The sequence below is a fragment of the Hyperolius riggenbachi genome, chromosome 12 (assembly GCF_040937935.1).
Source record: "Hyperolius riggenbachi isolate aHypRig1 chromosome 12, aHypRig1.pri, whole genome shotgun sequence".
In the NCBI taxonomy this organism is placed as follows: Eukaryota; Metazoa; Chordata; class Amphibia; order Anura; family Hyperoliidae; genus Hyperolius; species Hyperolius riggenbachi.
Window position 1 is genome coordinate 75,622,965 of NC_090657.1, and position 27,540 is coordinate 75,650,504.

General features: G+C 45.4%; 2 protein-coding genes across 4 annotated transcripts in view; both read left to right on the forward strand.

Annotated features, from left to right (window-relative positions):
* ITCH (itchy E3 ubiquitin protein ligase) overlaps nucleotides 1-7,205 on the forward strand; it is a 176,221-nt gene extending 169,016 nt beyond the window's left edge. For all 3 annotated transcript variants that reach the window (XM_068262394.1, XM_068262392.1, XM_068262393.1), the window contains exon 24: nucleotides 1,252-7,205. In XM_068262394.1, the coding sequence (XP_068118495.1) occupies nucleotides 1,252-1,351 (100 nt within the window). In that variant the 3' untranslated portion in view covers nucleotides 1,352-7,205. The remainder of the gene's footprint in view (nucleotides 1-1,251) is intronic.
* A 12,772-nt stretch (nucleotides 7,206-19,977) lies between these two features.
* On the forward strand, nucleotides 19,978-27,526 carry DYNLRB1 (dynein light chain roadblock-type 1). The gene is made up of 4 exons (XM_068262395.1): nucleotides 19,978-20,074; nucleotides 22,117-22,192; nucleotides 22,777-22,944; nucleotides 24,524-27,526. Exons 1-4 carry the CDS (start codon nucleotides 20,072-20,074, stop codon nucleotides 24,565-24,567), a joined length of 291 nt encoding a protein of 96 aa, XP_068118496.1. The 5' UTR covers nucleotides 19,978-20,071; the 3' UTR covers nucleotides 24,568-27,526.
* The last annotated feature ends 14 nt before the right edge of the window (nucleotides 27,527-27,540 follow it).

The window sequence follows — 27,540 nt, forward strand, 5'->3', positions numbered from 1 at the left end:
TAGATGAAGAACATGATGACGTTACCCACTGGTACTGACCATCTGTCCCCCATGTTCAGAGAACTTTAGGAGAGGTTGTGATAAAAGCTGACACTCACCATCCCACCTATTGAGGATGACTTAGGAGGGGATGTGGCGGATCATCTACTCAATATCCCTTTCCCCCTCATCAAGAATTGATATCGGGGAAGAGAGCAGCCTGGTTGCACAAAGGACACCTGAAGTGAAAGGGATAAGGAGGCTGTCATTAATTTTCTTTTAGACGATACCATTTGCCTGGCAGTCCAGCTGATCTTTCTTTAGTAGTGTCTGAATTAACCACTTGACAAGCCTGCAACTAATCCAGTCAGAAACACCTGATCTGCACGCTTTGTGGGGGGTTTATGGTTTAGGAATTGGAGGCAGAGGATCAGCGCAACAGCCAACTAGTCTGCATTGTTTAAAAGGAAATCAGTAAGTCGGCCTCCATATCCCTCTCGCTTCAGGTGTGCTTTAGAGCAGGGTTCCAAATCATACCTCCAGGAACTCCTAGGCTGAAGCAGCATCTGTTGCCTAACTGTAACCATACATCGGGGGAGGGAGGTGCCAAATGATTTTAATTGTACAGGGGCATAAGAAAAATGTTAGTACAGGAAAAATTATTGTACGAGACTTTGTTACATGCTGGTATACTTTCTGTAGTTTAAGGACAATTTAAAAGCAAACCCGAGGCGAACCTAATGTGAAATAGACCCTTGCCTAAGAAGAGGGAGGGATACTCGAGGCTTCCTCTGTCCTCCTAGAGACCACTGCTGCTGCCCGGGAGCCTCTTGGAGATCCTGACTGCACTCCTCTTCATGCATGAGTGCGCTTGTGCTACACCCGCGTGAGTAAAGCCACGCCTCTGCAGTAGGGCGGAGCCACTCACGCACAAGAGGCTCTGGCTTACTGGGCAGGCGTGGCCTTACTCGCACAGCATGGCCGCGCTCATGCATGAAGAGGATCGCAGTCTCGTTCACAAATCTGACAGGCTCTTGACTGATTGTTTTCGGGGGTCTGCATCGGCAACAGTGGGGGCAAGCAGGACGTGGAAAGACTCTGCTGGATCCAAAGGCTTCCATCTTCCCAGGTAAGTATCTGTTTTTTTACATGAGGTTCACCTCTGGTACATTTTAAAGCAGAATTCCAGGAAAGGAAACCTCTGTATTGAGAAGAAATGAGCTACTGTAGTAATGTATAGGATGGCAACCTAACTGTCCTCTTTCTTTTCAGCTTTAATCGCCTGGACCTCCCGCCTTACAAAAGCTTTGAGCAGCTGAAGGAAAAGCTGCTGTTTGCAATAGAAGAGACAGAGGGGTTCGGACAAGAGTAAGAAGCCCTCGGCATATCCTCCAGGGACTATGCTGCAAGTGCGAACACTGCTGATCCCCGTCCCAGACCCCCCCCCCCCCCCCCCCCGTCTCAGCTCTCCGAGCCACCGCCCCCCTCTCTGCTTCATCCTCCCCCAATTCCATCTCCTCCTCCAGCACAATCTCCCCCCATACACTTCTTATACCGTAACACAGCAAGAGAAACGCCCACTCATCTGTAGGTGTGGCTGAGGTGTGAATGCTTAGCAGTCTTCCAGCAATATCCATTTTATCCTACAAGGAAGCTTTATTCACACAGCAGTGTTATGCCACAAGACACCTGCAGCCCAATGAGCTGTATATAGCCATATTTATTATGCACTACGGGGAGGTGTCTCGTGGCGTAATACAAAACCGCACGCAGCACCCAGAACAGCACTGCAGATCCACGGGTGATCAGGAGTTCACAGTTGTCCGTGTCCACAGAAGTGTAGTGCTCCACTCATCGCTTAAAGTGTAACCGAACCATCTCTTCTCTCTTAAAGTGAACCTGTGAGGAAGGATTTGGAGGGTGCCATCTTTATTCCCATTCTTTGTTTCTCTTTATGGGCTATTGCGTAGAGTAGGTGCCTCCAATACTTTCCAGTTTACTGACCCAGAACTAGTATGTAAATCAGGTGAGCCAGCTTATACGCCACTGAAGCCAAAACCGTGGACAACCATACAACTGGCAAGAGGGCACTCTCCATATTCACGTCTCTACAGTTTTCACCGAACACTTCATTACTGCTGTTGGCCATACTCAGGCTGTGCTTGATATATGAGCCCTTTCACAATTTTTATGAGGCAGTGGAGGTAAACCAATTATGTCTAAACAGTGGTTATTAGTACAACTTGAGAACTTTCATGGTAGCCAAGCACAGATCATGTGCGACTTGATTAAATAATCCATCAGCTACTAGCCAATCAAAAATCATGTAGTGATCGACTGACAGCACTGCAGCATTCAGTCTTGGAAGCAGTCTGATCAAAGTTTACTTGCACCGCTACCTTGTTAGTTTTGTACTGCTTGATGCACTACAGAACTATGCAACTGCTGATTAAACTTTTCCTCTTCACTCTGATTATAATGTAATTCACTCCAAGATTTGGTGAATCAGCCAGTTTCTGGCCACCAAGAGTAATGACAATCGCATCATCAGTTTGCTCTTTAGTAGTATCAACTTTGCACAATAGCATTTAAGGATCATCTATCCAATTTCGTTTCTTCTTGTAGTCCAGAAAGGAATAGTATGATTCTTTAAATGTTAGATGGAAATCCAGTTTGTTTCTTTAGATCCTCAATGTACCATGTGACTATGCGCATGTTTTTTGATTGTCAGCGGACCATATGTAAATGGCTGGTGCTTGAGAATGGTTTATTCAGACTATAGTATCATGCCCTAGACCTCTATGCATCATCTCTGTACTCCTGCTTGACGTTAATAATCGATTTTTGTGTCTTGATAACAAAGCATGCACTCGACTTGTGCAGTGTCCGTGTGCAATATAACTACATGAGGCCTCTTGCAATATAACTGCTCCAGGCCATTCTTTGGCATGCATGATGCACCCTGACCTGGCTGGATCTGTAATGTGGCCATGAAATGAAACAACCCTTATTTTTAAGTGTATGATTGACTGACCATCTGTGAAAGGGTCGTTAGAGCATGTCCATGTTCACCAAGACTGACAAAGTTTTGGTAAGGGAGTTAAAGCCAGATTTTCCTGAGATAAAATCTAGTGCATACCAGGGACCATGTAATACAATCAAAGCACTTTTTAATCGTTCCTAGATCTTTTTCTGTGTGTCCTGGGATCAGATAAATCCAACCACCCTTCAAAAACTGGGCTTTGACTCTCGTCATGCTTCAGAGCTTTCTGATTTGCTGTTCCAATGTCTATTGAGGTGTCTTCTTGAGTTGTAGGTGCTCCACTAGATGGTGCTAAAATAGGACGAGGAGGCAGAGCCCATACTCCAGATCAGTGCCATCCAACTCCAATCCTCAAGGGGTGAGGTCCTCACACATTTTTGGAACAGCTGAAATTCATTAATTGGACTGAATCAGGAAAGGTGTGATTTATGAAATAGAACACTTTTCTGCATTTCTCAGTCTATCCTAAACACTGGCATGGCTATGGTCCTCAAGGACTGGAGTTGGACACCCCTGCTCTAGATTGAAGTAGCGTTCCTGTGTGCTGAGTGCAGCCAGGTGCAAAAGGTCACAAGCTACATCCAGGCATGGTAGAAGCACATCCAGGCATGGTGTAGGTCAGTGATCCGCAAACTTGGCTCTCCAGCTGATAAGAAACTATAAATCCCACAATGCATTGCAGGAGTCTGACAGTCACAGTCATGATTCATAAAGGCAAATGCATTGTGGGACTTGTAGTTCCTTAACAGCTTGAGAGCCAGGCTTTCAGATCACTGGTGTAGGGTATGATGTTCAACCGAGGGCCCCGTCTCCCCACTTCATGTTGGCAGTTGTGAGCAATAACGGCATTATCTCTTATTTACCTTAAGAAGCTAGGATGTAGATTAGGGGTGGAGCACATGCCAATCAGTGCAGGGATTCTCGAATCACTGACTGTCATGCTCCAGCATTGTTTGACCCCACTTTACCTCCTGCATTATTTAGTTGGACAGGAGATGTTTCCATTACTCACAAATGGGGGGAGTAGGACACTGCCACCAGATCTCTAATCACACCTCCTAGATAGGGGGCCCAGTTCATTTTTTTTTCATGCACTTTTAGGTGGGCAAAATGTATATGCAGAAGTACATATAAGCATTAAGCTAAATCCCAGGCTGCTGCTTTCAGTTCCTATGGCGCATAGTGGTTCTGCCGTGGCATGTTCCGGGCTGAGGGACCTGTTGTAGACTTTTTTTATGTAGCTTTGTAAGTGACGTTGTCCCTCTTCATTGGCCAGATATTTAGCTTGGTGACGCATGCTGTATGTATGGAACATTGCCTCCAGTGAGTTTATCCACAATCTACTTGAGATGAGCTCTAAAAGGATTTGATCTGCAAAAATTTAATGATGCAGTTCATCTCCAATTTCACAACCTTATGAAATGAAAGCAATCGCAGTGCTTTGCAGGGGAACCAGTAGGTGGTGGTTTCATGTCAGTCCACCCAGGAAATGGGTTCCCAGCTTTCTTGGTACAAGGGGAATAATCTCTTTGAGTAGTCAGCTATATGGATGTCTCTTGTGCTCTGGTGCCTCTCTTATGGCAAGTTCTATGCACCAAATTACATCTGTGAGCTAGTGAAGTATGAGGGTGCACCAGTGGTCAGCAGATCCTTGATACAGAAATAAGAAACCGGTCATTTCCATAAAGTGGTGTTCAGTATTGACAGGCCAGCAGCAGCTCTGACGTTTGCAACAGGAAGACTGGTTCACTAAAAGAGCTGCAATGAATGGGAGAAAACAAGGGTGGTTGCTCAGAATAACCAATCTGGTTTCATCTCTTAAAAGGTTATTGATTGGTCACTGTGGGGTACCGTATGTGTTACTTTTTATGGGGTACTCCTCACCTCAGTGCAGGGAAGCCTTTGGATCCTCCAGAGGCTTCCCCGTCATCCTCCATGGTGCATTCCAGTGGTGAGACGTCCGAAAAACTACCTGTCGATAGTTCATGTGCAATAGCACGGACCTAGGCTCTGGCATAAAAAGCCAAGCCACCTGCGTCATGCGCAGGACGTCTGTTCCTGTGAAGGAGCACAGACCCGATCAGGCTCCACTTTTTCCATCGAAGCCCAAGCGGGTCGGTACTACTGCACAGTTGCAGTGTTACCATGCTTCAAATGTCTTATCGCTGGATCAGCCTAGCTGTGGAGGATGGGGGAAATCTCAAGAAAAATGTGCTTTAGCAAACCTCATAGGTTTGCTTTAACATACCCTTTGGTCTTTGCACCTGTAGCAACAATACTTTACCGTATTTTGTGCATAATATGCATTTATCCACACATACAATACTAGGATGTTCCAACATGGATATTATTGCACCAAATCATGCAAGTTCAGAAGCCGGCACCTCTTGCCTGTATTGTTGCATGCGCCTCCTATGTCCTCACCACTTCAGTTCAGCACATGCCTGGTACTGAGGTTATATGGGACACGGGCACATGGGTTCATCTATAAAGTCATTTTCAAATGCTTTGGTTCATGACCTACTTTAGATAAAAACCACAGATGAAAGCCCACCTATATCTACTTCTTATGTTGTAAAATCATGGCCTGTTAATGAATACTGAAACACGTTTATGGAAATTACTCCTGTTTTTACAAAGAAAAGTGCACATTTTTTTCTCAGCAGTGGTTTTGTTAAAGAACTTCCCTTAGTGCTATTTGTCAGTGTGTATGAAGATTATTATAGTTATGGAGTCCATACTCGCCCAACAGGCAGCCTTTACTGGATCCTGGATCTGGAGAGGTCATTGTCTTGGCCATTGGGCGCTCTTCCACCAGACTCTGCTTCTCCATAGTTTGTTTTAGTCCCTTGACTATAGACTGCCTATTGAAGTGTACATTCAATCAACCATTTGACTCAGGAGGAAGCTGCAAACCAGAAGTGTGTATGTAAAGTGCCCAATGGCTGGGACTCTGTCACTCCAATCCAGCAATGCCTGTTTGTCAGGTGGGTATGCATAGCATAGCTTCATCCATCACCCATTCTACTGAATGGTGCTGAGTAAAGTTCTTTTGTTGCAAATGGTCATCTGCAAAAAGAAAATGTAGTGGCATGACCTTTATTTTCACCCAGGAGGAGGAAGTTGTGCTTTGAGAAATGAACACAGCTGCTGGTTACATAGATCTGCTATTAGAAGCTTTGGTTTACTAATCCCAACATCTGCCTCCTACATGGGGGCCTATTAGCTTATAGCACAAATTTGTCCCAATGCATACGCCACAGGTCATAGTTTGGAACCACCTGAGACAAGCCCATAAGCCACCACTCATCCCTAGCTAGACCACAGTATCAGAAGCACTTCTTTACACAGCCACTAAACATGAGGAGGAGGTCGGGAACAACAGAAGGATCCTGAGCAAGCACTCATTGCATGTCTGAGCCAATCAGAGCACTCCAATTTCCCCGCTCACCGATACCATATTCCATATCTGTAACCTCACCGTTAACCTGTGGAGCTGTTCTTCATGTTTGTATGTTGTGTGTTTTATTACCTCAACCCTTTTTATCTCCCATAATTCTTCTCAATTAAGCTACAGCTAACCAGTTCTACCAAACTCTGTGAAAAGTGATTATTAATTGTAAATACTTCATAGGGCTTGTGTTCCGTGTTCTTTCCTCTCTGTCGTAGGTCTCAACCCCTTTAGTTTTAAGGTGCGCATCTTCTGAACAGAGAAGGGGGGTTATTATACTGAACACCTAACGTGTAAATGATTTGCAGATATCAGATACAGAGGCTCTCTGCCCTATATTTTTAACAAAGCTATAATTAATATGGACATCTCCCTAGTTCTATAGGGTAGGCTCCTACACTATTTTTATGATTGACATAGGAAGACGTTAATTGCTTGTACATATATAAATATATATTTGGATTTTTTTTCTGTCTGCCCCCCCAAAAAAGGGGTGGGGCGGGGAGAGATGGACGACTTTTATTTAACCCCTTAATTGCAGGATTTCTTCTTGTAGGTGAGGTGTTGATCTCTTTCCGTAGATTAATTTTTAAGTAGCTGATCCTTCTCCCTGCAGCCCCTTTTCTTGTTTCAAATAATGTATGATCAAACGACGAAAAAAAATCTGCTGAAAAATTGTTGATAAAATACAAATGTCAAAAATAAAATAAAAATAAATCTTTTTTTGCTCAGTTTTTTTGTTTTGTTTGTGATTGACTTGCATGTTGCGCTCACATTCTGATACAAAAGAAAAGACACAGTGGGGTTTATTCACTAACAGAAATAGCGCGAGTAACCGCCTGTTACTCGTGCTATTTCAACAGTGTGCCTTAAATGTAATGGGCTAAACACTACGTGCACTACTAGCCGCGTAGCGAACGTAATTACTCTCAGCCACAGGAGTGCACACTATGCTGTGGGTAGTGCAGCATAGCGAGCGCTAGTAATTTGCGCCAGCTCTCCCTGCAAATAACGAGCACTCCACTCATCCTGCCCTGACCCCTTCGGGTTCAATCACTTTAAAGAATGTGACCCCCGCACTTTGATTGGCCCAATAGGCTGCCTGTCAAGTGTCTCCTGTGGCTGAGGGTAATTGCGTGCGCTACACAGCCAGAAGCGTGCGTAGCATGCAGCCACTTACATTTAAGGAATGTTGAAATAGCGCAAGTAATAGGAGGTGATGCACACTATTTCTGTAAGTGAATCAACCCCAATGGGCCCTGATGCAATAGAGGCCAGTGAGGGCGCGATACTCCACTGCACACTCTGCTCTACACAGGGGTAAGGAGGGAGGGAGCTCCACTGCACACACTGCTCAACACAGGGGGGAGGGAGGGAGCTCCACTGTACGCTCTGCTCTACACAGGGGTAAGGGAGGGAGGATGCAACTCTGCACACTCTGCTCTACACAAGGGTAAGGGAAGGAGGAACCTCCAATGCACGCACTGCTCAACACGGGTAAGGGAGGGAGGATGCTACTTTGCACACTCTGCTCTACACGGGTAAGGGAGGGAGGCTGCTCTGCTCTACACAGGGGTAAGGGAAGGAGGATGCTCCACTGCACACTCTGCTCTACACAGGGTAAGGGAAGGAGGATGCTCCACTGCACACTCTGCTCTACACAGGGGTAAGGGAAGGAGGATGCTCCACTGCACACTCTGCTCTACACAGGGGTAAGGGAAGGAGGATGCTTCACTGCACACACTGCATTATAGGGGTAAGGGAGGGAGGATGCTCCACTGCACACTCTGCTCTACACAGGAGTAAGGCAGGGAGGATGCTCCACTGCACACTCTGCTCTACACAGGGGTAAGGGAAGGAGGATGCTCCACTGCACACACTGCATTATAGGGGTAAGGGAGGGAGGATGCTCCACTGCACACACTGCATTATAGGGGTAAGGGAGGGAGGATGCTCCACTGCACACACTGCATTATAGGGGTAAGGGAGGGAGGATGCTCCACTGCACACTCTGCATTACACAAGACCAGTGAGGGAGGGACACTCCCCTGCAAACATTGCTCTACACAGGAGTAATGGAGGGAGGATGCTCCACTGCCCACTACATGTAATGTTACTGAGGAAGGGACACTCCACTGCACGCTCTGCATTACGCAAGACCAGTGAGGGTGGGACACCCCACTGCACACTCTGCTCTACACAGGTAAGGAAGATGTTCCATGTCACACTCTGCATTACATGAGGCCAGCGATGACTGACACTTAACCGCACTACAAAGGAGTAAGGGCTTTTTCCACAGGTAGCTGAACTGTGTGCTCAGTGAGCAGTCACCAAGCAGCAGCAAGCAGTTATGAGAGTTTGACAGTCTTCTAACTGCATCTGGAAAAGGGCCCTTAGGGTGGGAGGGAGGATGCACCACTGCATTCTTTGTTCTGCAGATAAACTGAGATTTGAAGTGATAGCACATTTTTCCCAGAAAATTTTTGTTTATATACAGTGACCACATTTTTCTGGGTCCGACGGGGTGGAGTGTTCGTGTAGCGCGCCGCGCCAAAAATGGGTGTGGCCATGACATTGTATGGGCGGAGTGTAACCGTAACTCCAAAGCAGCAAATATAGCCAACTATGACCATTAAATAATAAATGCAGCAACAGTTACCCCAGACACCAGAAAATAAACACAATTTGGGCAACAATTCAGCAGAAAATACACGCAATTTGGGCAACATTTCAGCAGAAAATACACGCAATTTGGGCAACATTTCAGCAGAAAATACATGCAATTTGGGCAACATTTCAGCAGAAAACAAACACAATTTGGGCAACATTTCAGCAGAGAAATACACGCAATTTGGGCAACATTTCAGCAGAAAATACATGCAATTTGGGAAACATTTCACCTGCAAAAAAAAGAACTTGCTCACCTGACAGAAGTCTCTCCCGGCCGACCTCTGGCGCGCAGCTCCCCCGGAGATATTTTTCCTGCAATCTCCCACGCTGAATGGAATAGCAGGGCTACGGGAAGATTGCGCCTGAAGCCCTGTACTGGAGACACAAATAGTCTCCAGAACAGGGCTTCGGACTCCATTTTCCCGTAGCCCTGCTCTGCCTGCCGGAAGACTATGCAGGCTGGAGCGGGGCTGCGGGCTATGAACTGGCGCGGCATCTATTAGACACCGCGGCCAGTTAATGCAATGGACGGTGGCCAGAGTCCCAAGGCCGGGAAGTCCCGCGGCTAAAAGCGGGACGTTTCCCGGGACTTAGCGCAGCCTGGGACAGGGGACCCCGAATCCGGGACGCGTCCCGGCTAAAGCGGGACGTCTGGTCACCGTAGTTTATATCTTCAAGCGCACTGAGGAAGATAAATGCGAGAATTAGATTTCTTGTCCCCAGGGAGATTTAACCATGAATTACAAATCCTGTAGGCCACACTGAAGCTGGCAAGTCCTTACCATCACTCCTATCTGTACATGCATTTATCTTGTTAAGTATATTGTGTAACAGAACTTTATATAAATGCTTTATATATAAAAGATGAAGAGGGCTGGAAGCTCCCAAAAAATAAATATCTCTGAGTATATGTTATAAAGACCTAAATAAATACATCAGACATCTTACACTTCCAATTGAACCAAAACAGAAAAACAAGGCTTTAGATCAGGTAAGGTTTATTCAAGCACATTTAAAGACAAACTTGTTTCTCAAGTCTCTGCCCGCTTGGTCAGGTCACTGAAGTGTCTTCAGGAATTCAGTTTGCAGTGTGGGCGCCAAAAATCTTCTATTTATATATAAACGGTTAAATTATCAAACTCAAGAACAGGGCTGTGGAGTCGGTACAAAAATCATCTGACTCCACAGCCCTGTTCATTACAATAAGAATAAAGATGACTCACTCATGATCCATGGAAATGGAAAGAATGAATCCAAACAAGCCAAGTGGGAAGTACACATATGCCTGGTATCTGGAAACACTGGAGTTTAACACCTCCTGCCTGACTGGTTTCTCCTGTAAGACTTCATCAGGGGTTCAGTATGGTGGCATACTATGTGAAACGAATATAGCAGGTTATCTTGTCACACAGACAACTGTCCAGGGCTGGGATATAATAGGCAACAAATGAAATGGACTCTGGAGCAGCACAGACGTTCTCTAGTCACAAATCATACCTGTCTGTCTGGCAATCTGCTGGGTGAGTCTGATTTATTTATTTTTTAATCCTGTACAAAGATGGAATTTCACTATAGATACTTTGGCCCTACAACCTACTAGAGTAAGAATTAATTTTGCCTGATCCTTCTCTTTTGCCTGTGTTATAAATGGGTAAAATGTGGACGTGAATCAGCAGCTGTGTGAGATAAATACACACGTTATCAGTAGGTTATAGGCAATGTATGTCCAATACTTTTTCTGACCTTTGAGATGACATGGCAGAGATGTGATATTTCCAGTTGGCAGCGCCAGCCCATAAGATCACAAGAGAAAAACTGCCATCTTGCCATTGCCCCATAGGGCCAGTTTTATATAAAATAGGAGTTTGTTAAATTGTGGCCCCCATTAAAAATATTATTGGGTAGCTTGTCCCCAAAATAACAAACAATAAATTATACCCCCCCCCTCAACCACCACCAGATGACAAATCTACGCAGCTTTTACCCCAAATAACACAATTAGCATGTTCTTTTAATAGACCTTCCCCCAGTATACCCACATTCCCCAACAGACCCTCCTTATGCTGGGTACACACTATGAGATTTTCTGGCTGATTTACTGTCAGATCGATTATTTCCAACTTGTCCGATTTGCTTTCCGATCGATTTCCTATTAAAGTGCAAAAATAGTGTGTACCCAGCATAATTATAGCCATGCTCCCCATTAGACCTCGCAGTATTACAATGTGCCATCATTATTACTGATGTATCTATAAGTACATATACAGAGAGTGGTGTTCCTATAATTATACACAATGGTATGACATTTAGAAATGGAAGACAATATATAATAGGTTATAGTGACAGTTGTATATTAACAAAAACAGCCTACAAGACACAACAATGAGAGAGCACTGCCCAGTGAGCTTAAAGTATGTCTGCACCCCCCCCCCCCCCCCTCCCCATTCCCTTTCATCCTTTTCCAGTATAGCCATTGCTCTTCAGGTGACTGTCCTCCTGACCCTCTTTTACTGGTGCTTATGGGTAACATCACACAAGTGTCGGCAGCCAATGTGACATGGACTACGCAACAGCAAACCAGCCAAGTGTAAAATGACAGCCGCTGTGACAAGTAAATATGAATGCTCCCTCACATGCTTCACCACACTACTCTGCATGGGGGAATATGGGGAGAAGGGGGGGGGGGGGCTGGGAGACATCTGGGATTGGCAAATGGCAATAGTAGTTTTGTCGGATATGTTCTCGTGGCCAGGCTTCCTGCCATATACAAACACCTGTGTGAGTAGGCACAGAACTTATGCAGGCTCAGTACAAAGAGGCACAAGGCCGCAAACTGTCAGTGTGTCCTGGGCAGCGATGGTATCAATAAGGACAGGGGAAGCCTCTGGCATACCTCCCAATTTTTTTGAGAAAAGAAAGAGAGATACTTAGGGCCTGTTTCCACTACACGCAGATTCTGGATGCAGAAAAACTGACTCCAATGAATGCCTATGGGCCTGTTTCCACTAAACGCGTTTTTTCTGATGCAGATTTCCCATAGACATTCTTTGGAGTCAGTTTTCTGCATCCAGAATCCACGTGTAGTGGAAATAGGCCCATAGGCCACACCCTTGCCACAACTCAAATCACGGCCCTGGCACACCCCTAATCACGCATACCGTAAAGATTTTATAAGAAAAATATGTTGTTTTGTAATTCAAACCAGACTTGTCCTTTCTATCCTGGTTCATTTTCCATCATATTCCCATTTGAATTTAAGAAATGTATCAATTTATAGGATGGGAATAAAGTGTAGTGTAATCAAACACATTTTTCAGGAGAATGGATCAGAGGGACTTATCTGTGAAAGGCCCAGTGCACACCAAAAACCTCTAGCAGATCCACAAAACGCTAGAGGTTTTTGAAGCAGATTTTCAGAGCGATTCTAGACATGTATAGGCCCCATTCACACTTGCAAAACGCTAGCGATTCACACTTGGGGCAATTTTCCGCGATCGCGATTAGCGTTTCTGTAGCACTAAACGTGATCGCCGGAAAATCGCCTGAAAATGGTGCAGGATATAAATTTTTTTGGGAGCGATTTGCGTTAATCGCAGGAGATTAACGCAAATCGCCCAAGTGAGAATGGGCTCATAGGTTTCTATTGCACTAGTGCTTTCAAAAGCGCTAGCGCTTGAGCATTTTGCCGGAATCGCCGGCACAATGCTCAGGTGTGAACGGGGCCTTACAGAGGTTTTATAAATATGCCTAGCGTTTTTTGGAGCGTTTTTGTATAGCAAATGTCATATATTGTTGCAGTAAAGTTGTTACTGAACAGCTACTGTAACAAAAAGACCTAGAGAACCGCTCTGATGTAGCGTTTTTTCAGAGCTGTTTTCCACTTTTCTATACTTTAACATTGAGGCAGAAACGCCTCAGAAATCTAAAAAATGCTGCAGCCTCGAGTTTGCATTTGTGAAAAAAACGACCCGCTGTGGTGTGCACCATCCCATTCACTTTCATTAGCCAAGCGGTTTCCCCCCTGCAAGCATTTTAACCACTTAAGGACTGCGGTCATAAAACCCCTTAAAGAGACACTGAAGCGAGAATAAATCTCGCTTCAGGGCTTATATTCAGCAGGGGCATGTGTGGCCCTGCTAAAACGCCGCTATACCACGGCTAAACGGGGTCCCTTCACCACCAAACCCACCCCTGCAAAATCAACGACCAATTTGGTCGTATATTTTGCTGCTCTTCAGGCAGGGCTAACGGCTGCAGCCCTGCCTCTCAGTGCCGTCAATCAGCGGCGCATCGGCGCCTCTCCCCCGCCCCTCTCAGTGAAGGAAGACTAAGAGGGGTGGGGGAGAGGTGGAGATACACGCTGACAGACGCGTGTGAGGCAGGGCTGCGGCGGTTAGCCCTGCCTCTATGCGGAAGAGAGGATGCGCTGCACGGAGGGGGATTTGGGGGTGAAGGGACCCCCGTTTAGTGGCGCGATAGCGGCGGTTTAGCAGGGGCACGCATGCCCCTGCTATCTATGAGGTCTGAAGCGAGATTCATTCTCGCTTCAGACTCTCTTTAACCACCCTGGCGTTCTATTAAGATCGCCAGGGCGGCTGCATGAGGGTTTTTTGTAAATAAAAAAAAAACTATTTCATGCAGCCAAGCCCACTAGATGGCGCTCCGGAGGCGTTCTTCTGATCGCCTCCGGCGGCCAAAATTAACACGGAAGGCCGCAATGAGCAGCCTTCCGTGTTTGGCTTCTCCTGTCGCCATGGCGACGAGCGGAGTGACGTCATGGACGTCAGCCGACGTCCTGACGTCCGCCGCCTCCGATCCAGCCCTTAGCGCTGGCCGGAACTATTTGTTCCGGCTGCGCAGGGCTCAGGCGGCTGGGGGGACCCTCTTTCGCCGCTGCTCGCGGCGGATCGCCGCAGAGCGGCGGCGATCGGGCAGCACACGCGGCTGGCAAAGTGCCGGCTGCGTGTGCTGCTCTTTATTTCATCAAAATCGGCCCAGCAGGGCCTGAGCGGCAGCCATCGGCGGTGATGGACGAGCTGAGCTCGTCCATACCGCTAAGATGGTTAAAGAGAATCTGTATTGTTAAAATTGCTCAAAAGTAAACATACCAGTGCGTTAGGGGACATCTCCTATTACCCTCTGTCACAATTTCGCCGCTCCTCGCCGCATTAAAAGTGGTTAAAAACAGTTTTAAAAAGTTTGTTTGTAAACAAACAAAATGGCCACCAAAACAGGAAGTAGGTTGATGTACAGTATGTCCACACATAGAAAATACATCCATACATAAGCAGGCTGTATACAGCATTCCTTTTGAATCTCAAGAGATCATTTGTGTGTTTCTTTCCCCCATGCACTGAAGTTTCAGGCTGCTCTTTTCTTCCTGCAAACAGCTTTGCCCTTGTTTGTAATTCCTCAGTATGTGAAAGCCCAGCCAGCTCAGAGGACGATTTATCCAGCTGATTAGAGCAGCTTCTCTCTTCTCTCTTATCTAAATAACACACAGGCAGTGTGTATAGAGGGGCCAGGAAGGGTGAGTTCATAGCAGAACCACAACACTGAAGAACTTGGCAGCCTTCCAGACACAGGCCGACAAGTCTGACAGGGGAAAGATACATTGATTTATTACAGAAACTGTCATAGTAGAAAGTGCTGCAGTAAGCCAGAACACATTAGAATAGCTTTTGGAACTTGTAGGATGATAAAAAACAGGATGCAATTTTTGTTACGGAGTCTCTTTAAGGACCAGAGCCTTTTATTTTAATTCAGACCACTTCAGCTTTAACGGTCTATTGCTCGGTCATACAACCTACCATCTAAATGAATTTTACCTCCTTTTCTTGTCAGTAATACAGCTTTCTTTTGGTGCTATTTGATTGCAGCTGCGATTTTTACTTTTTATTATATTCATCAAAAAAGACATGAATTTTGTCAAAAAAATGATTTTTTTTTAACTTTTTGTGCTGACATTTTTCAAATAAAGTAAAATTTCTGTATACATGCAGCACGAAAAATGTGGACAAAGATGTTTTTGATTAAAAAAAAACCCATTCAGCCTATATTTATTGGTTTGGATAAAAGTTATAGCGTTTACAAACTATGGTGCCAAAAGTGAATTTTCCCATTTTGAAGCATCTCTGACTTTTCTGACCACCTGTCATGTTTCATGAGGTGCTAAAATTCCAGGATGTTATAAATACCCCCCAAATGACCCCATTTTGGAAATAAGACATCCCAAAGTATTCACTGAGAGGCATGGTGAGTTCATAGAAGATTTTATTTTTTGTCACAAGTTAGCGGAAAATGACACTTTGTGACAAAAAAAAGAAAAAAAAAGTTTCCATTTCTTCTAACTTGCGACAAAAAAAAAATGAAATCTGCCACAGACTCACTATGCTCCTCTCTGAATACCTTGAAGTGTCTACTTTCCAAAATGGGGTCATTTGTGGGGTGTGTTTACTGTCCTGGCATTTTGGGGGGTGCTAAATTGTAAGCACCCCTGTAAAGCCTAAAGGTGCTCATTGGACTTAGGGCCCCTTAGCGCAGTTAGGCTGCAAAAAAGTGCCACACATGTGGTATTGCCGTACTCAGAAGTAGTATAATGTGTTTTGGGGTGTATTTTTACACATACCCATGCTGGGTGGGAGAAATATCTCTGTAAATGACAATTTTTTTATTTTTTTTTACACACAATTGTCCATTTACAGAGATATTTCTCCCACTCAGCATGGGTATGTGTAAAAATACACCCCAAAATACATTATACTACTTCTCCTGAGTACGGCAATACCACATGTGTGGCACTTTTTTGCACCCTAACTGCGCTAAGGGTCCCAAAGTCCAATGAGTACCTTTAGGATTTCACAGGTCATTTTGCGACATTTGGTTTCAAGACTACTCCTCACGGTTTAGGGCCCCTAAAATGCCAGGGCAGTATAGGAACCCCACAAATGACCCCATTTTAGAAAGAAGACACCCCAAGGTATTCCGTTAGGAGTATGGTGAGTTCATAGAAGATTTTATTTTTTGTCACAAGTTAGCGGAAATTGATTTTAATTGTTTTTTTTTTCACAAAGTGTCATTTTCCGCTAACTTGTGACAAAAAATAAAATCTTCTATGAACTCACCATACTCCTAACGGAATACCTTGGGGTGTCTTCTTTCTAAAATGCAGTCATTTGTGGGGTTCCTATACTGCCCTGGCATTTTAGGGGCCCAAAACCGTGAGGAGTAGTCTTGAAACCAAATGTTGCAAAATGACCTGTGAAATCCTAAAGGTACTCATTGGACTTTGGGCCCCTTAGCGCAGTTAGGGTGCAAAAAAGTGCCACACATGTGGTACCGCTGTACTCAGGAGAAGTAGTATAATGTGTTTTGTGGTGTATTTTTACACATACCCATGCTGGGTGGTAGAAATATCTCTGTAAATGACAATTTTTTGATTTTTTTTTTTTACACACAATTGTCCATTTACAGAGATATTTCTCCCACTCAGCATGGGTATGTGTAAAATTACACCCCAAAACACATTATACTACTTCTTCTGAGTACGGCGATACCACATGTGTGACACTTTTTTGCAGCCTAGGTGCGCTAAGGGGCCCAACGTCCTATTCACAGGTCATTTTGAAGCATTTGTTTTCTAGACTACTCCTCACGGTTTAGGGCCCCTAAAATGCCAGGGCAGTATAGGAACGCCACAAGTGACCCCATTTTAGAAAGAAGACACCCCAAGGTATTCCGTTAGGTGTATGGTGAGTTCATAGAAGATCTTATTTTTTGTCACAAGTTAGTGAAAAATGAAACTTTGTGATAAAACAATAAAAATCAATTTCCGCTAACTTTTGACAAAAATAAAATCTTCTATGAACGCTTCATACACCTAACAGAATACCTCGGGTGTCTTTTTTCTAAAAAGGGGTCACTTGTGGAGTTCCTATACTGCCCTGGCATTTTACGGGCCCAAAACTGTGAGTAGTCTGGAAACCAAATGTCTCAAAATGACTGTTCAGGGGTATAAGCATCTGCAAATTTTGATGGCAGGTGGTCTATGAGGGGGCGAATTTTGTGGAACCGGTCATAAGCAGGGTGGCCTCTTACATGACAGGTTGTATTGGGCCTGATCTGATGGATAGGAGTGCTAGGGGGGTGACAGGAGGTGATTGATGGGTGTCTTAGGGGGTGGTTAGAGGGGAAAATAGATGCAATCAATGCCCTGGGGAGGTGATCGGAAGGGGTCTGAGGAGGATCTGAGGGTTTGACCGAGTGATCAGGAGCCCACATGGGGCAAATTAGGGCCTGATTTGATGGGTAGGTGTGCTAGGGGGTGACAGGTGGTGACAGGAGGTGATTGATGTGTGTCTCAAGGTGTGATTAGTGGGGGTAATAGATGCAAGCAATGCACTGGCGAAGTGATCAGGACTGGGGTCTGTGGGCGTTCTGAGGGTGTGGGCGGGTGATTGGGTGCCCTAGGGGCAGATAGGGGTCTAATCTGATGGGTAGCAGTGACAGGGGGTGATTGATGGGTAATTAGTGGGTGTTTAGAGGAGAGAACAGATGTAAACAATGCACTTGGGAGGTGATCTGACGGCGGGTCTGCAGGCGATCTGATGGTGTGGGTGGGTGATCAGATTGCCTGCAAGGGGCAGGTTAGGGGCTGATTGATGGGTGGCAGTGACAGGAGGTGATTGATGGGTGGCAGTGACAGGGGGTGATTGATAGGTGATTGACAGGTGATCAGTGGGTTATTACAGGGAAGAACAGATGTAAATCATGCACTGGCGAATTGATAAGGGGGGGGTCTGAGGGCAATCTGAGCGTGTGGGCGGGTGATTGGGTGCCCGCAAGGGGCAGATTAGGGTCTAATAATCTGATGGGTAACAGTGACAGGTGGTGATAGGGGGTGATTGATGGGTAATTAGTGGGTGTTTAGAGGAGAGAACAGATGTAAACAGTGCACTTGGGAGGTGTTCTGACGTCGGGTCTGCAGGCGATCTAATGGTGTGGGTGGGTGATCAGATTGCCCGCAAGGGGCAGGTTAGGGGCTGATTGAAGGGCGGCAGTGACAGGGGGTGATTGATGGGTGATTGACAGGTGATCAGGGGGGATAGATGCATACAGTACACGGGGGGGGGGAGTCTGGGGAGAATCTGAGGGGTGGGGGGGTGATCAGGAGTCCCCAGGGGGCAGTTTAGGGACTAAAAAAAAATAGCGCTGACAGATAGTGACAGGGAGTGATTGATGGGTGATTAGGGGGTTGATTGGGTGCAAACAGTGGTCTGGGGGGTGGGCAGGGGGGGGGGGGGGGGTCTGAGGGGTGCTGTGGTCGATCAGGGGGCAGGGGGGGGGGCAGATCAGTGTGTTTGGATGCAGACTAGGGTGGCTGCAGCCTGCCCTGGTGGTCCCTGGACACTGGGACCACCAGGGCAGGAGGCAGCCTGTATAATACGCTTTGTATACAATACAAAGCGTATTATACGCTTTGTATGCGGCAGATCGGGGGTTAACATCCCGCCGGCGCTTCCGTATGGCTGGCGGGATGTCGTCGCGGGTGGGCGGAGCCTAATGCCGGCGGATGCGCGTGCATCAATGCGCGCGATCCCCGGCCCGGAAGAGTCCCAGGACCCAACGCCAATGTGCGTTACGTGGTCCTGGGGCTGCCACTTTGCCGCTGCCAATGTGCAGTGTGCGGTCGGCAAGTGGTTAAAAAACGCTTCAGAACCGCTCTGCACCAGCCCAAAGAGAGACAGGAAGTGAAGTGTGGTCCGGTGTTAGTGGAGGAGCAGAAATGCAGACATCAAACCAACAAAAGGTGATTTGGGTAATACCTTTAATGACTAACTGTACATGGTTTATTGCAAGCTTTGGAAATGTTAAGTTTCATTTTCCGGCATTATACAGAACTGTATCAGAACCGTACAATAAAAAGTTTTGAATCACATACAGACTTATTGCCGAAGCGCTATCGCTTTTTAAAGCGCTAGTGCAATTGTAAATATATGGCAGTGATCTCACTGCCGCGATTACAGACGATCGTGGGTGTTTCGCGATTAGCGGCAATCGCAAACGTGTTGCATGAAGCATTTTTTGGCAATTCAGGAGCGATCGTGATTAGCATGCTATTAGAAGCGCTAATCACGATCTCTCCAAGAACCCGTATTTGTCCAGCATTCCGCTAAGCGCTACCATTTTACGCTTTGTCAAGTGTGAATGGGCCCTTAGGACCTGTTCTCACTTGGGCGATTAGTGGGGATTCCCGCTAAACGCTGAATCACTGTTTAAAGCAATAGCACAGTACTAACTTGATGGCAGTGATCTCACTACTGCAGATCGCGGGTATTTCATGTTTAGCGGCAATCGCAAAATGTGTTGCATTTACATTTTGCTGCAATTCTGTAGCAATCGTGATACAGTGCTTAGAAAGCGCGGCTGATCGCGATCACTCAGGAATCACAAGTGTACAGTGATTTAACCGAGGTAAAATCACCAGCGCAAAATGCTAGCAATAAGCGCTAGGATTTTGCAATTGCTAGTGTGAATGGGCCCTTAGGCACACAGATGGCAAGGCCAGAATAGGGTTACAGCAGCATAAACCCAGAAAGCCACCCTGTCTTGTGTCAGCGGTCCCAGGCAGGCTGCTGATGATTTGGGAGGTAAAACAGGGTTTGGTTATGAATATGCAGCTACACAAAATAAATAAAATAGCCCTTACAATTATGGCTGAGCACAGTTCTGTATACACTTCTACTCCAGTCTTCAAGAAAATGGCGCCTGCGCCGGGGACACCTGCGTTTCCCTTCACAGAGCGCAGAGCTGCTATTGGCCGCTGTCATCCGCTTGTTTTCAGGGTGGGACAGCTGAGGGCTTGGCCGCTTGGTGATGCTTCTTTCTACGCATGCGCAGTGCTATTTATTGACGGGAAGGCGGCGGACATGGTGAGTGATGTACCGGTACACCGGGCAGGGGCCAGGGAGGCCGGTGACATGACCCATCCGGCTTGCCGTTACATTCATCCGGGTAGACCCTGACTGTCCTTTGTACAATTGATTCAGGCAATGCTTGCTAGTGACGTCACCGGCTCCAGCTGTGATTGGTCCCCTGCCCTGATGTGCTTCTGTCCAGTGTTGTGAATAGCAGCATTCTCCTGTATTATCATTTATTTCCTGTATATATAATATGGACTGTGTTTGTCCTGCAGGCTCCTAGGCCACTCCACTGATTAGCTAGAAATACTGATTTAAACAAGTGTAATTTGATCTGTCAGCTCAGGAATATCCTCTACCATGGACAGGTAAAATGTGGGAGGCACATTTGACATTAGGGGGGACAGCCCCGTGGGTTGTGTGGCATTCGGCGCTAGTCCCAATATAGCTTGCCTTTACCACTGCGCACCTGATCAACCATGATGGGCCAACATCTTGCCGCATGTCCAATCGATACATGCAACCAATTTCCGCCCTAAATTGATCACATTGTTGATTAGGCGGCAATTGGCGGCACCAATTTTCATCTGGTTCAATAGTAATTATCGAATTGGATGGTCAATCGGCTGCCAAGACAATGTATGGCCACTTTTAGACTAGACTTGTGCCTAATCTTCTGCCATGTTCCCATGCAGGTGTGTACTGTCCCCATCTCCTGTTGTGATAGGTCATATGTGGGTAGGGGGTGGATCTGCATGTGGCATGCATGTTCCCATGCACGTGTGTACTGTCCCCATCTCCTGTTGTGATAGGTCATATGTGGGTAGGGGATGGATCTGCATGTGGCATGCATGTTCCCATGCACGTGTGTACTGTCCCCATCTCCTGTTGTGATAGGTCATATGTGGGTAGGGGGTGGATCTGCATGTGGCATGCATGTTCCCATGCACGTGTGTACTGTCCCCATCTCCTGTTGTGATAGGTCATATGTGGGTAGGGGATGGATCTGCATGTTCCCATGCACGTGTGTACTTTCCCCATATCCTGTTGTGATTGGTCATATGTAGGTAGGGGATGGATCTGCATGTTCCTATGCACATGTGTACTTTCCCCATATCCTGTTGTGATTGGTCATATGTAGGTAGGGGATGGATCTGCATGTTCCTATGCACATGTGTACTGTCCCCATCTCCTGTTGTGATTAGTCATATGTGGGTAGGGGGTGGACCTGCATTTGGCATACATGTGTGGCGTTTCCTGACCATACCACTGAAAGCTGTGAGCAAGTGATTGTTTTACGTGAAGCAGCAGTTTGGAGCTGCCACCCCTATCATCCACCTGCCTGGACATGCTGCAATATAAATGTAACTTACAGTTTCCTGTGAAGATGATCATGGCAGAAAGTACAGAGCACAGGCCGCTGTTCTCCAGTTCCTCCTTTCTTTTATTGCAGGTGACAAAGTGCTGCTGTCCCATCCAGAGCAGCACACAAGTGACAAGATTTTTATTTTTAAACATTTTTCATTTTAATAAACAATAATTAAAAAAAAATAAGCAATTTGTCCCGCAACTGTAGTGAAAATAAAGTGATTAGTAAAATTCCATCTTTTTTACAATATTCATTTATAGATTATTTAGTGAGTGTCTGCCCATTGTAAAATCTTTCCTCTCCCTGATTTACTTTCTGACATTTATCACATGGGGAGACATTAGGTGCAGCTGTGCAGAATGTTGGTTTACTGAGAGTCCTGAAGCCAGTAGAAAATAAACCTTACCTTCCAGAATGCTCCGGGGGAGAGAATTGCACATAGATAAATAGCCTAGGCCATGACATCACAGGGGGGATTGGGGGGCTCCATACCAATATACAGCAATATATAGATATAGGAAGTATTTCTGGTGCCGAAAAGTGTTACAGGGTATCATGAGCAATTGACTAAACTCTACTAGAAGTCTCTGTAGTGCCTGTTTAAACTATCTTTGATTTGGGGCTCTCATGTGATGGATGACACCCGTGGTCAAAAGCATTTCCCTTTTTTTTTCTATTTTTGCAGGCGGAGGTCGAGGAAACGTTAAAAAGGATTCAGGGCCAGAAGGGCGTACAGGGAATCATCATTGTTAATTCAGAAGGTGAGTTGCCCAGCTGACCAGTGAACAGCAATAAGGATGAGCAGGAAATTCTTCTGATGTGCAAATGTGCTGTGCCCCAGGAAATGGAAGCTGTACTAGCAAATGAAAGGCACTTACTGCTGATCAATTAGGTGGTATACATCCTTGTTGTCATGGCTGGATTTGAGGGAAGGCTGCAAAGGCCATGGCCTGAAGCGCCAGGAAGCAAGGGGCAGACAGTGGGCTGGCAAACTAAGGTAGATGAACTGTCAAACGTATAAAGTAGTCACAAACCCTGTCCAGGCTGCCTTGCTTCCACAGGTGCATGCAGTGGAACCCCCACCCAAGCACAGAAGAGATGGGGGAAGCACAGGACCAGGAGGGCACAGGACCAGGGGAACAAATAGGACAGGTGATGCATAGGATGGGGCGGTTGGGAGGGGGAGGCGGGTTGGTGACAGTGGGCTTTGGGCGGTAAAATGTCCAAATCCGGCCCTGCTTGTTGTGTGTAGTCAATTGAAGTTGACCTGGATTTATGGCAAGGTACAGTAACAAGTTATAATGATGTGCATTCTACTACAATATTGCCTACTTGTGTCTCTTAGGAATTCCCATAAAGAGCACCATGGATAATGCTACGACTGCTCAGTATGCGAGCCACATGCATCAGCTAGTAATGAGAGCCAGGAGTTCAGTGCGGGACATCGACCCTCAGAACGATCTGACCTTCCTCCGGGTGCGATCTAAAAAAAACGAGATCATGGTAGCACCAGGTAAGGTATTTTCCCAAATCCGACTAATGGAAATGTCTCCTGATACAGGAAGACTGAGCTTCCTCCACATGCATTGTGTGCATTTTAAGCCCCACTTCCAGGCGTGAATGTTTCCTACATCTGTGTAGCATTCAGTTGCAGAGACAGACACTTCCTGCTCCACAGACTGTCTGTGTTGTAGGCTGCAGTTGTCTCAGAGAAATTCAGTCTGTACCTTCCCTTTGCATTCTGAACAGCGGGGATGATGTAATCTTAGTAGCTGCATCTCTTCTACCCACTGGCACTGAAACACAATACTTGTACATTCTTGATTTTGGTCATATAATGATTTATTTTATTTTTTTGTATCTGCAGTAGCCTTTTTCACCAAAAAATAACATTTGATCACTATGACTGTTAAGCTATTAGCTGTTCTAATTAGATCTGAGCCTGAAGTTGGTCATTCATTTCACTTGTCATAGCTGGTTTGGAGGTGCTGCCCGCTGTTGACATGACCCATATATTAGTGGCATACTACCAATTGGTCTCTGTGTGACATTACTATACACAGATCAGAAGCAGCCCACTATGGAAAAAAAATAAATTACTCCTCGTTTAGAAATAGATAGCTACTTCCTCAATCAATGTGTGGCCTTGCACTACTTTCTGATTGGATGATACAGCCACCTTTGGGAGGTGACTCTCTCACCTCTAGCTTGGTTGTAGTGTGCAAACCAGTAACATCATATCCAGCAGTAATAATGTATAACTTCATAATAAATACAATAACAATTGTAAAGCGCTTTTCTCCCACAGGACTAAAAGAGCATAGTTATGTCTCAGATCAATACAGGGTTGCAGGCTGGACTGTGTTACAGAGGAAATAGTCAGGTGTTTATAAATGCCAGATTAAACGGGTGGCTTTTCAGTTTGACCTTAAATGCTTCCAGGGATGGAGATGTCCTGATTGGGTGTGGCAGGGAGTTCCAAAGTGTAGGGGCAGCATGACAGAAGGCTCTGTCTCCAAAGGTTTTGAGGTGGACTTTCATGTAACTGCAGAGAGACGGATACAGCTCTCTTGTAACAGGAAGTCATCCTGGTCTTGTGACAGGAAGCACTCCTGGTCACGTGACCACAAAATTGAAACTTCCGAAATGGTGCTTTCAGACTCTATTCTTTTATTTACACATCACTAGATTCGCTGTCTATCTGCACCAATCAGGTTTAGTGATGTACACCTGCTTTTGTCCCATGGGGTGATGTCACAGTATTTAGCTAACCAAGGCAAGGTGCAGTCCGCTCCTGAATGTAATGCAGAGCTGCAACTGAGCATTATACATTACCCTCTTCCAGCAACAGGACAGGTGCTCTTGACTCCTCTGCAGTGTACAAGTGCCTTGCGGCTTCTGTCCTTGCTAGACATGTGACAGGGACGGAAGCTGCATGGTGATTAGCTGTATGGCACACGAAAACTGAAGTGGCAGAACAGCACCTGTCATTGGTGCACACTGGAAGTAACCATAGCCACAAGGGACGCTGTAATGTATTTGCGTATACTGAGATGTGTCTGAACCTAATAACACCTGCTCTTTATTTTCAGATAAAGACTACATGTTGGTGGTGATCCAGCAGCCATCAGAGTGATCTTTCATGGATTTAAGCATTCCTAATTGTCATATTACATTTGCCGCCATATTTTTCTTTGATTTTGGCACTGCCTGGACTATTGCATCTATCAAACACAACGCCAACCACAGAGCCTCCCATGTCTGGACTATTAGGAGCTTCCTATGCTGTCTCTGCACAGAAGTTTGCCTGGATAATTTCTGCAAGAGGGATGTAGCTCAGGTGTAACCCCTTCTGCTGCAGTGTTGGTCAGCTCTAGTTCTTAAAGGCCTACTATAGCGAAAAACAGCATGCAGTTAAAATCTGACAAGTTTTGGACTAGTCCATCTCCTCATGGGGGATTCTATGGGTTTTCTTTGTTTTCAAAAGCATTTCCTGTATGCAGTTGCGAAGTCTAACTGCCCAAATAGTAAGATACCAGCCAGCTTCCATGCTTGCTTGCACACTATTTTTTGGCAGTTAGACTTAGAAACTGGTGTTCTGGAAATACTTTTGCAAACTCTGAGAATTCCCCATGAGGAGATGGACTAGTCCAAAACCTGTTAGTTCTGTCAGATTTTAACTGCTTACCTTTTTCGCCTTAGTGATCCCTTAAACCTCATTATGACTTAACGTGAATAAAGGAAACTGACCCCTCTAATCCAATAAACATTGGTTTCAGAAAAGCAAGGCATGAATTTAGGGTTGGCTTTAAAGTACACTTTAAGTGATCTAGAAAATTAAAAAATAGATAATGACCTTCGTAAAGAGAAGGCTCTGGATAGTCATGGGAAAAAAAAACCCAGGATGTATATGAAAGGTAACAGATTTACAGGTCCTTCCATAATCAAATGCCCATTTTACATATATTTCCTGTGGGGGTGCATTCTTCCTGTTTTTAGGGACAAATGAATGACTGTAAGAGCTTGCACACTCGAGCCAATAGGAAGGCCTCCTTCAGAAAGGCAAAGGTAAAGGTGGTGAATTCCCCGCCTGTCAGCTACTCTCATTCACCAGCCAGGTGCTTGTTTGCACGTGGCGGTGGACAGGCCCAACCCCTCCCCATGAAGTCACATCTGTGCGCTGGCCATGCTCAGACGCGGCATTTTGCGGTTATCTGCCGTGGCGCAACACTGCCGCATGTCAAGCGCTGACACTCTAAAGGTGGCCACACACGATACAATAAAATGATCCGATTTTACAGTAATTCGATAAAAACGATCATATCTCTCGAAAAAATCGAAAGCTTTTTTTTCATTCGACTGAAAAATCCGATCGGATTTCCCGTTTTTTTCGATTTAAATCGATCCGGAATGCCAGATATTTCTCTTTAATTTCTACTAAAGATTGTATGGTGTGTGTTGGATTGTTTATTATTAGTATGCACACCCTAGCAATTTTCTCTGAGTTTCCAATCATTTTTATCATAATTGAGGAAAAATTTTAACATAGGTGTGTGGTATATTGGTCATATTTTTAAAATGTTACAATCAGTCAGAAAAATTGATTGCAATTCTTAAATTGAACAGATATTTAAAAAATTGTATGGTGTGTGGCCACCTTTAGTGTTACAAACACTGCCATTTGACTACATCTGAATTGCGCTCGTGCAGCAGACGGGACACTGAACGGCCTGAAAAGCATGCAGTTCAGCCTCTTATCTGAACGAGGCCTTCCACACGATTGAAGAGTGAGCTAAGCAATATGTTCAGATTGTCCACTGATGGTTCAGATTCCCTTTGTAGACCAGCAGGTACTGTGCATGTAGATCCAATGTTTTATCCAGGATCTTGGTTACGACAGTCTTTATACACTTGGATAAGGTGTTTCTGCTTTGTCCACCAGCTGATTGGGAAATGAATTTCCACAAAGCCTCTGCGGATTGGCTTGTGTGTAGAAAGATGACATGTTGAACGCTGCCTTCCCATAGGCTGTCTCTAATCGGGCAGCTCTCACATCCCGCTGTGTGACAAACGCAGCAAAGAAGACAACAACTCGCTGCTCTGGGTGCCATCAGTTTTAGCCAATTGTACCACATGTATGTAAAGGTGCCCATTAACAGTACAATCTCCTGAACGCTCGACCGTATGAGTGATGAAATCGGGTGCCATTTATGCAGAGATGGATTAAGATGTAATGGGGGCTTTAGGGAAGGTAGTAGATTTGTAGCCCCCCTTGTGGTCCCTTTGGTAAGCTGAAGTGAAGAGAGATCAAAGAAGGTGGTTGTAGGGGCCCCTTGACACCCACTAGGCCCCAGGCACCTGCCTAGGTTGCCTGGTGGATGATCCTGCTCTGCGTTAATGGCGCCGATCGCTGATAAACAATCATTCCGCCAATCTGAATTTGGGAGCAATTTTTTACGTTGATTGCATTGCTTATAATTTCCCTGTTTGTTGGTGAACCGGTATGATCAATTCTGAAATTGGATCGTTTTTTGGGAAATTGGATCATTAACAGGCACCTTAATACAAACAATGTATCACAATTATGTCCAATCTGCTGGTCCTCCTGTTCCATAACCGTCAGCAAGACTGGACAAAGATTGTATGACCAGATTGTATCTTCTATGACCTCATAGCATTATGTTTAGGATTCATAGATAGCGATGGTTAAAGAGATGCAAATAATTTCTAGTTGACACAGCAATATACATATTTTGTATGCAAATATATGCAGCTTGAAAATGAACCAATCGAATCCTGCTGAGGTAAAATTTGATTGGTCCATGTTCAAGCTGCATACATTTGCATGTAAAATTTGCATAATCCTGCGTCAAAAATTATTTGCATCTCATTGACCATCCCTATTCATAGATCTAAACTGAGATTAATAACTAACTTATTGGGGCCCAATGACCAGAGCTGACCTCCTCTGTTCTGTAGTATCTTTCCTTAACGACTCCCATGTTAAATAGCTGCGCTGGGGGGGCGGGGTTTATTGTGCTGTATATGGACTGTAACCTTATGTATTATTTTATTAAAGTGCTTCTGACCCTTAATTGTAGCCGGCTGA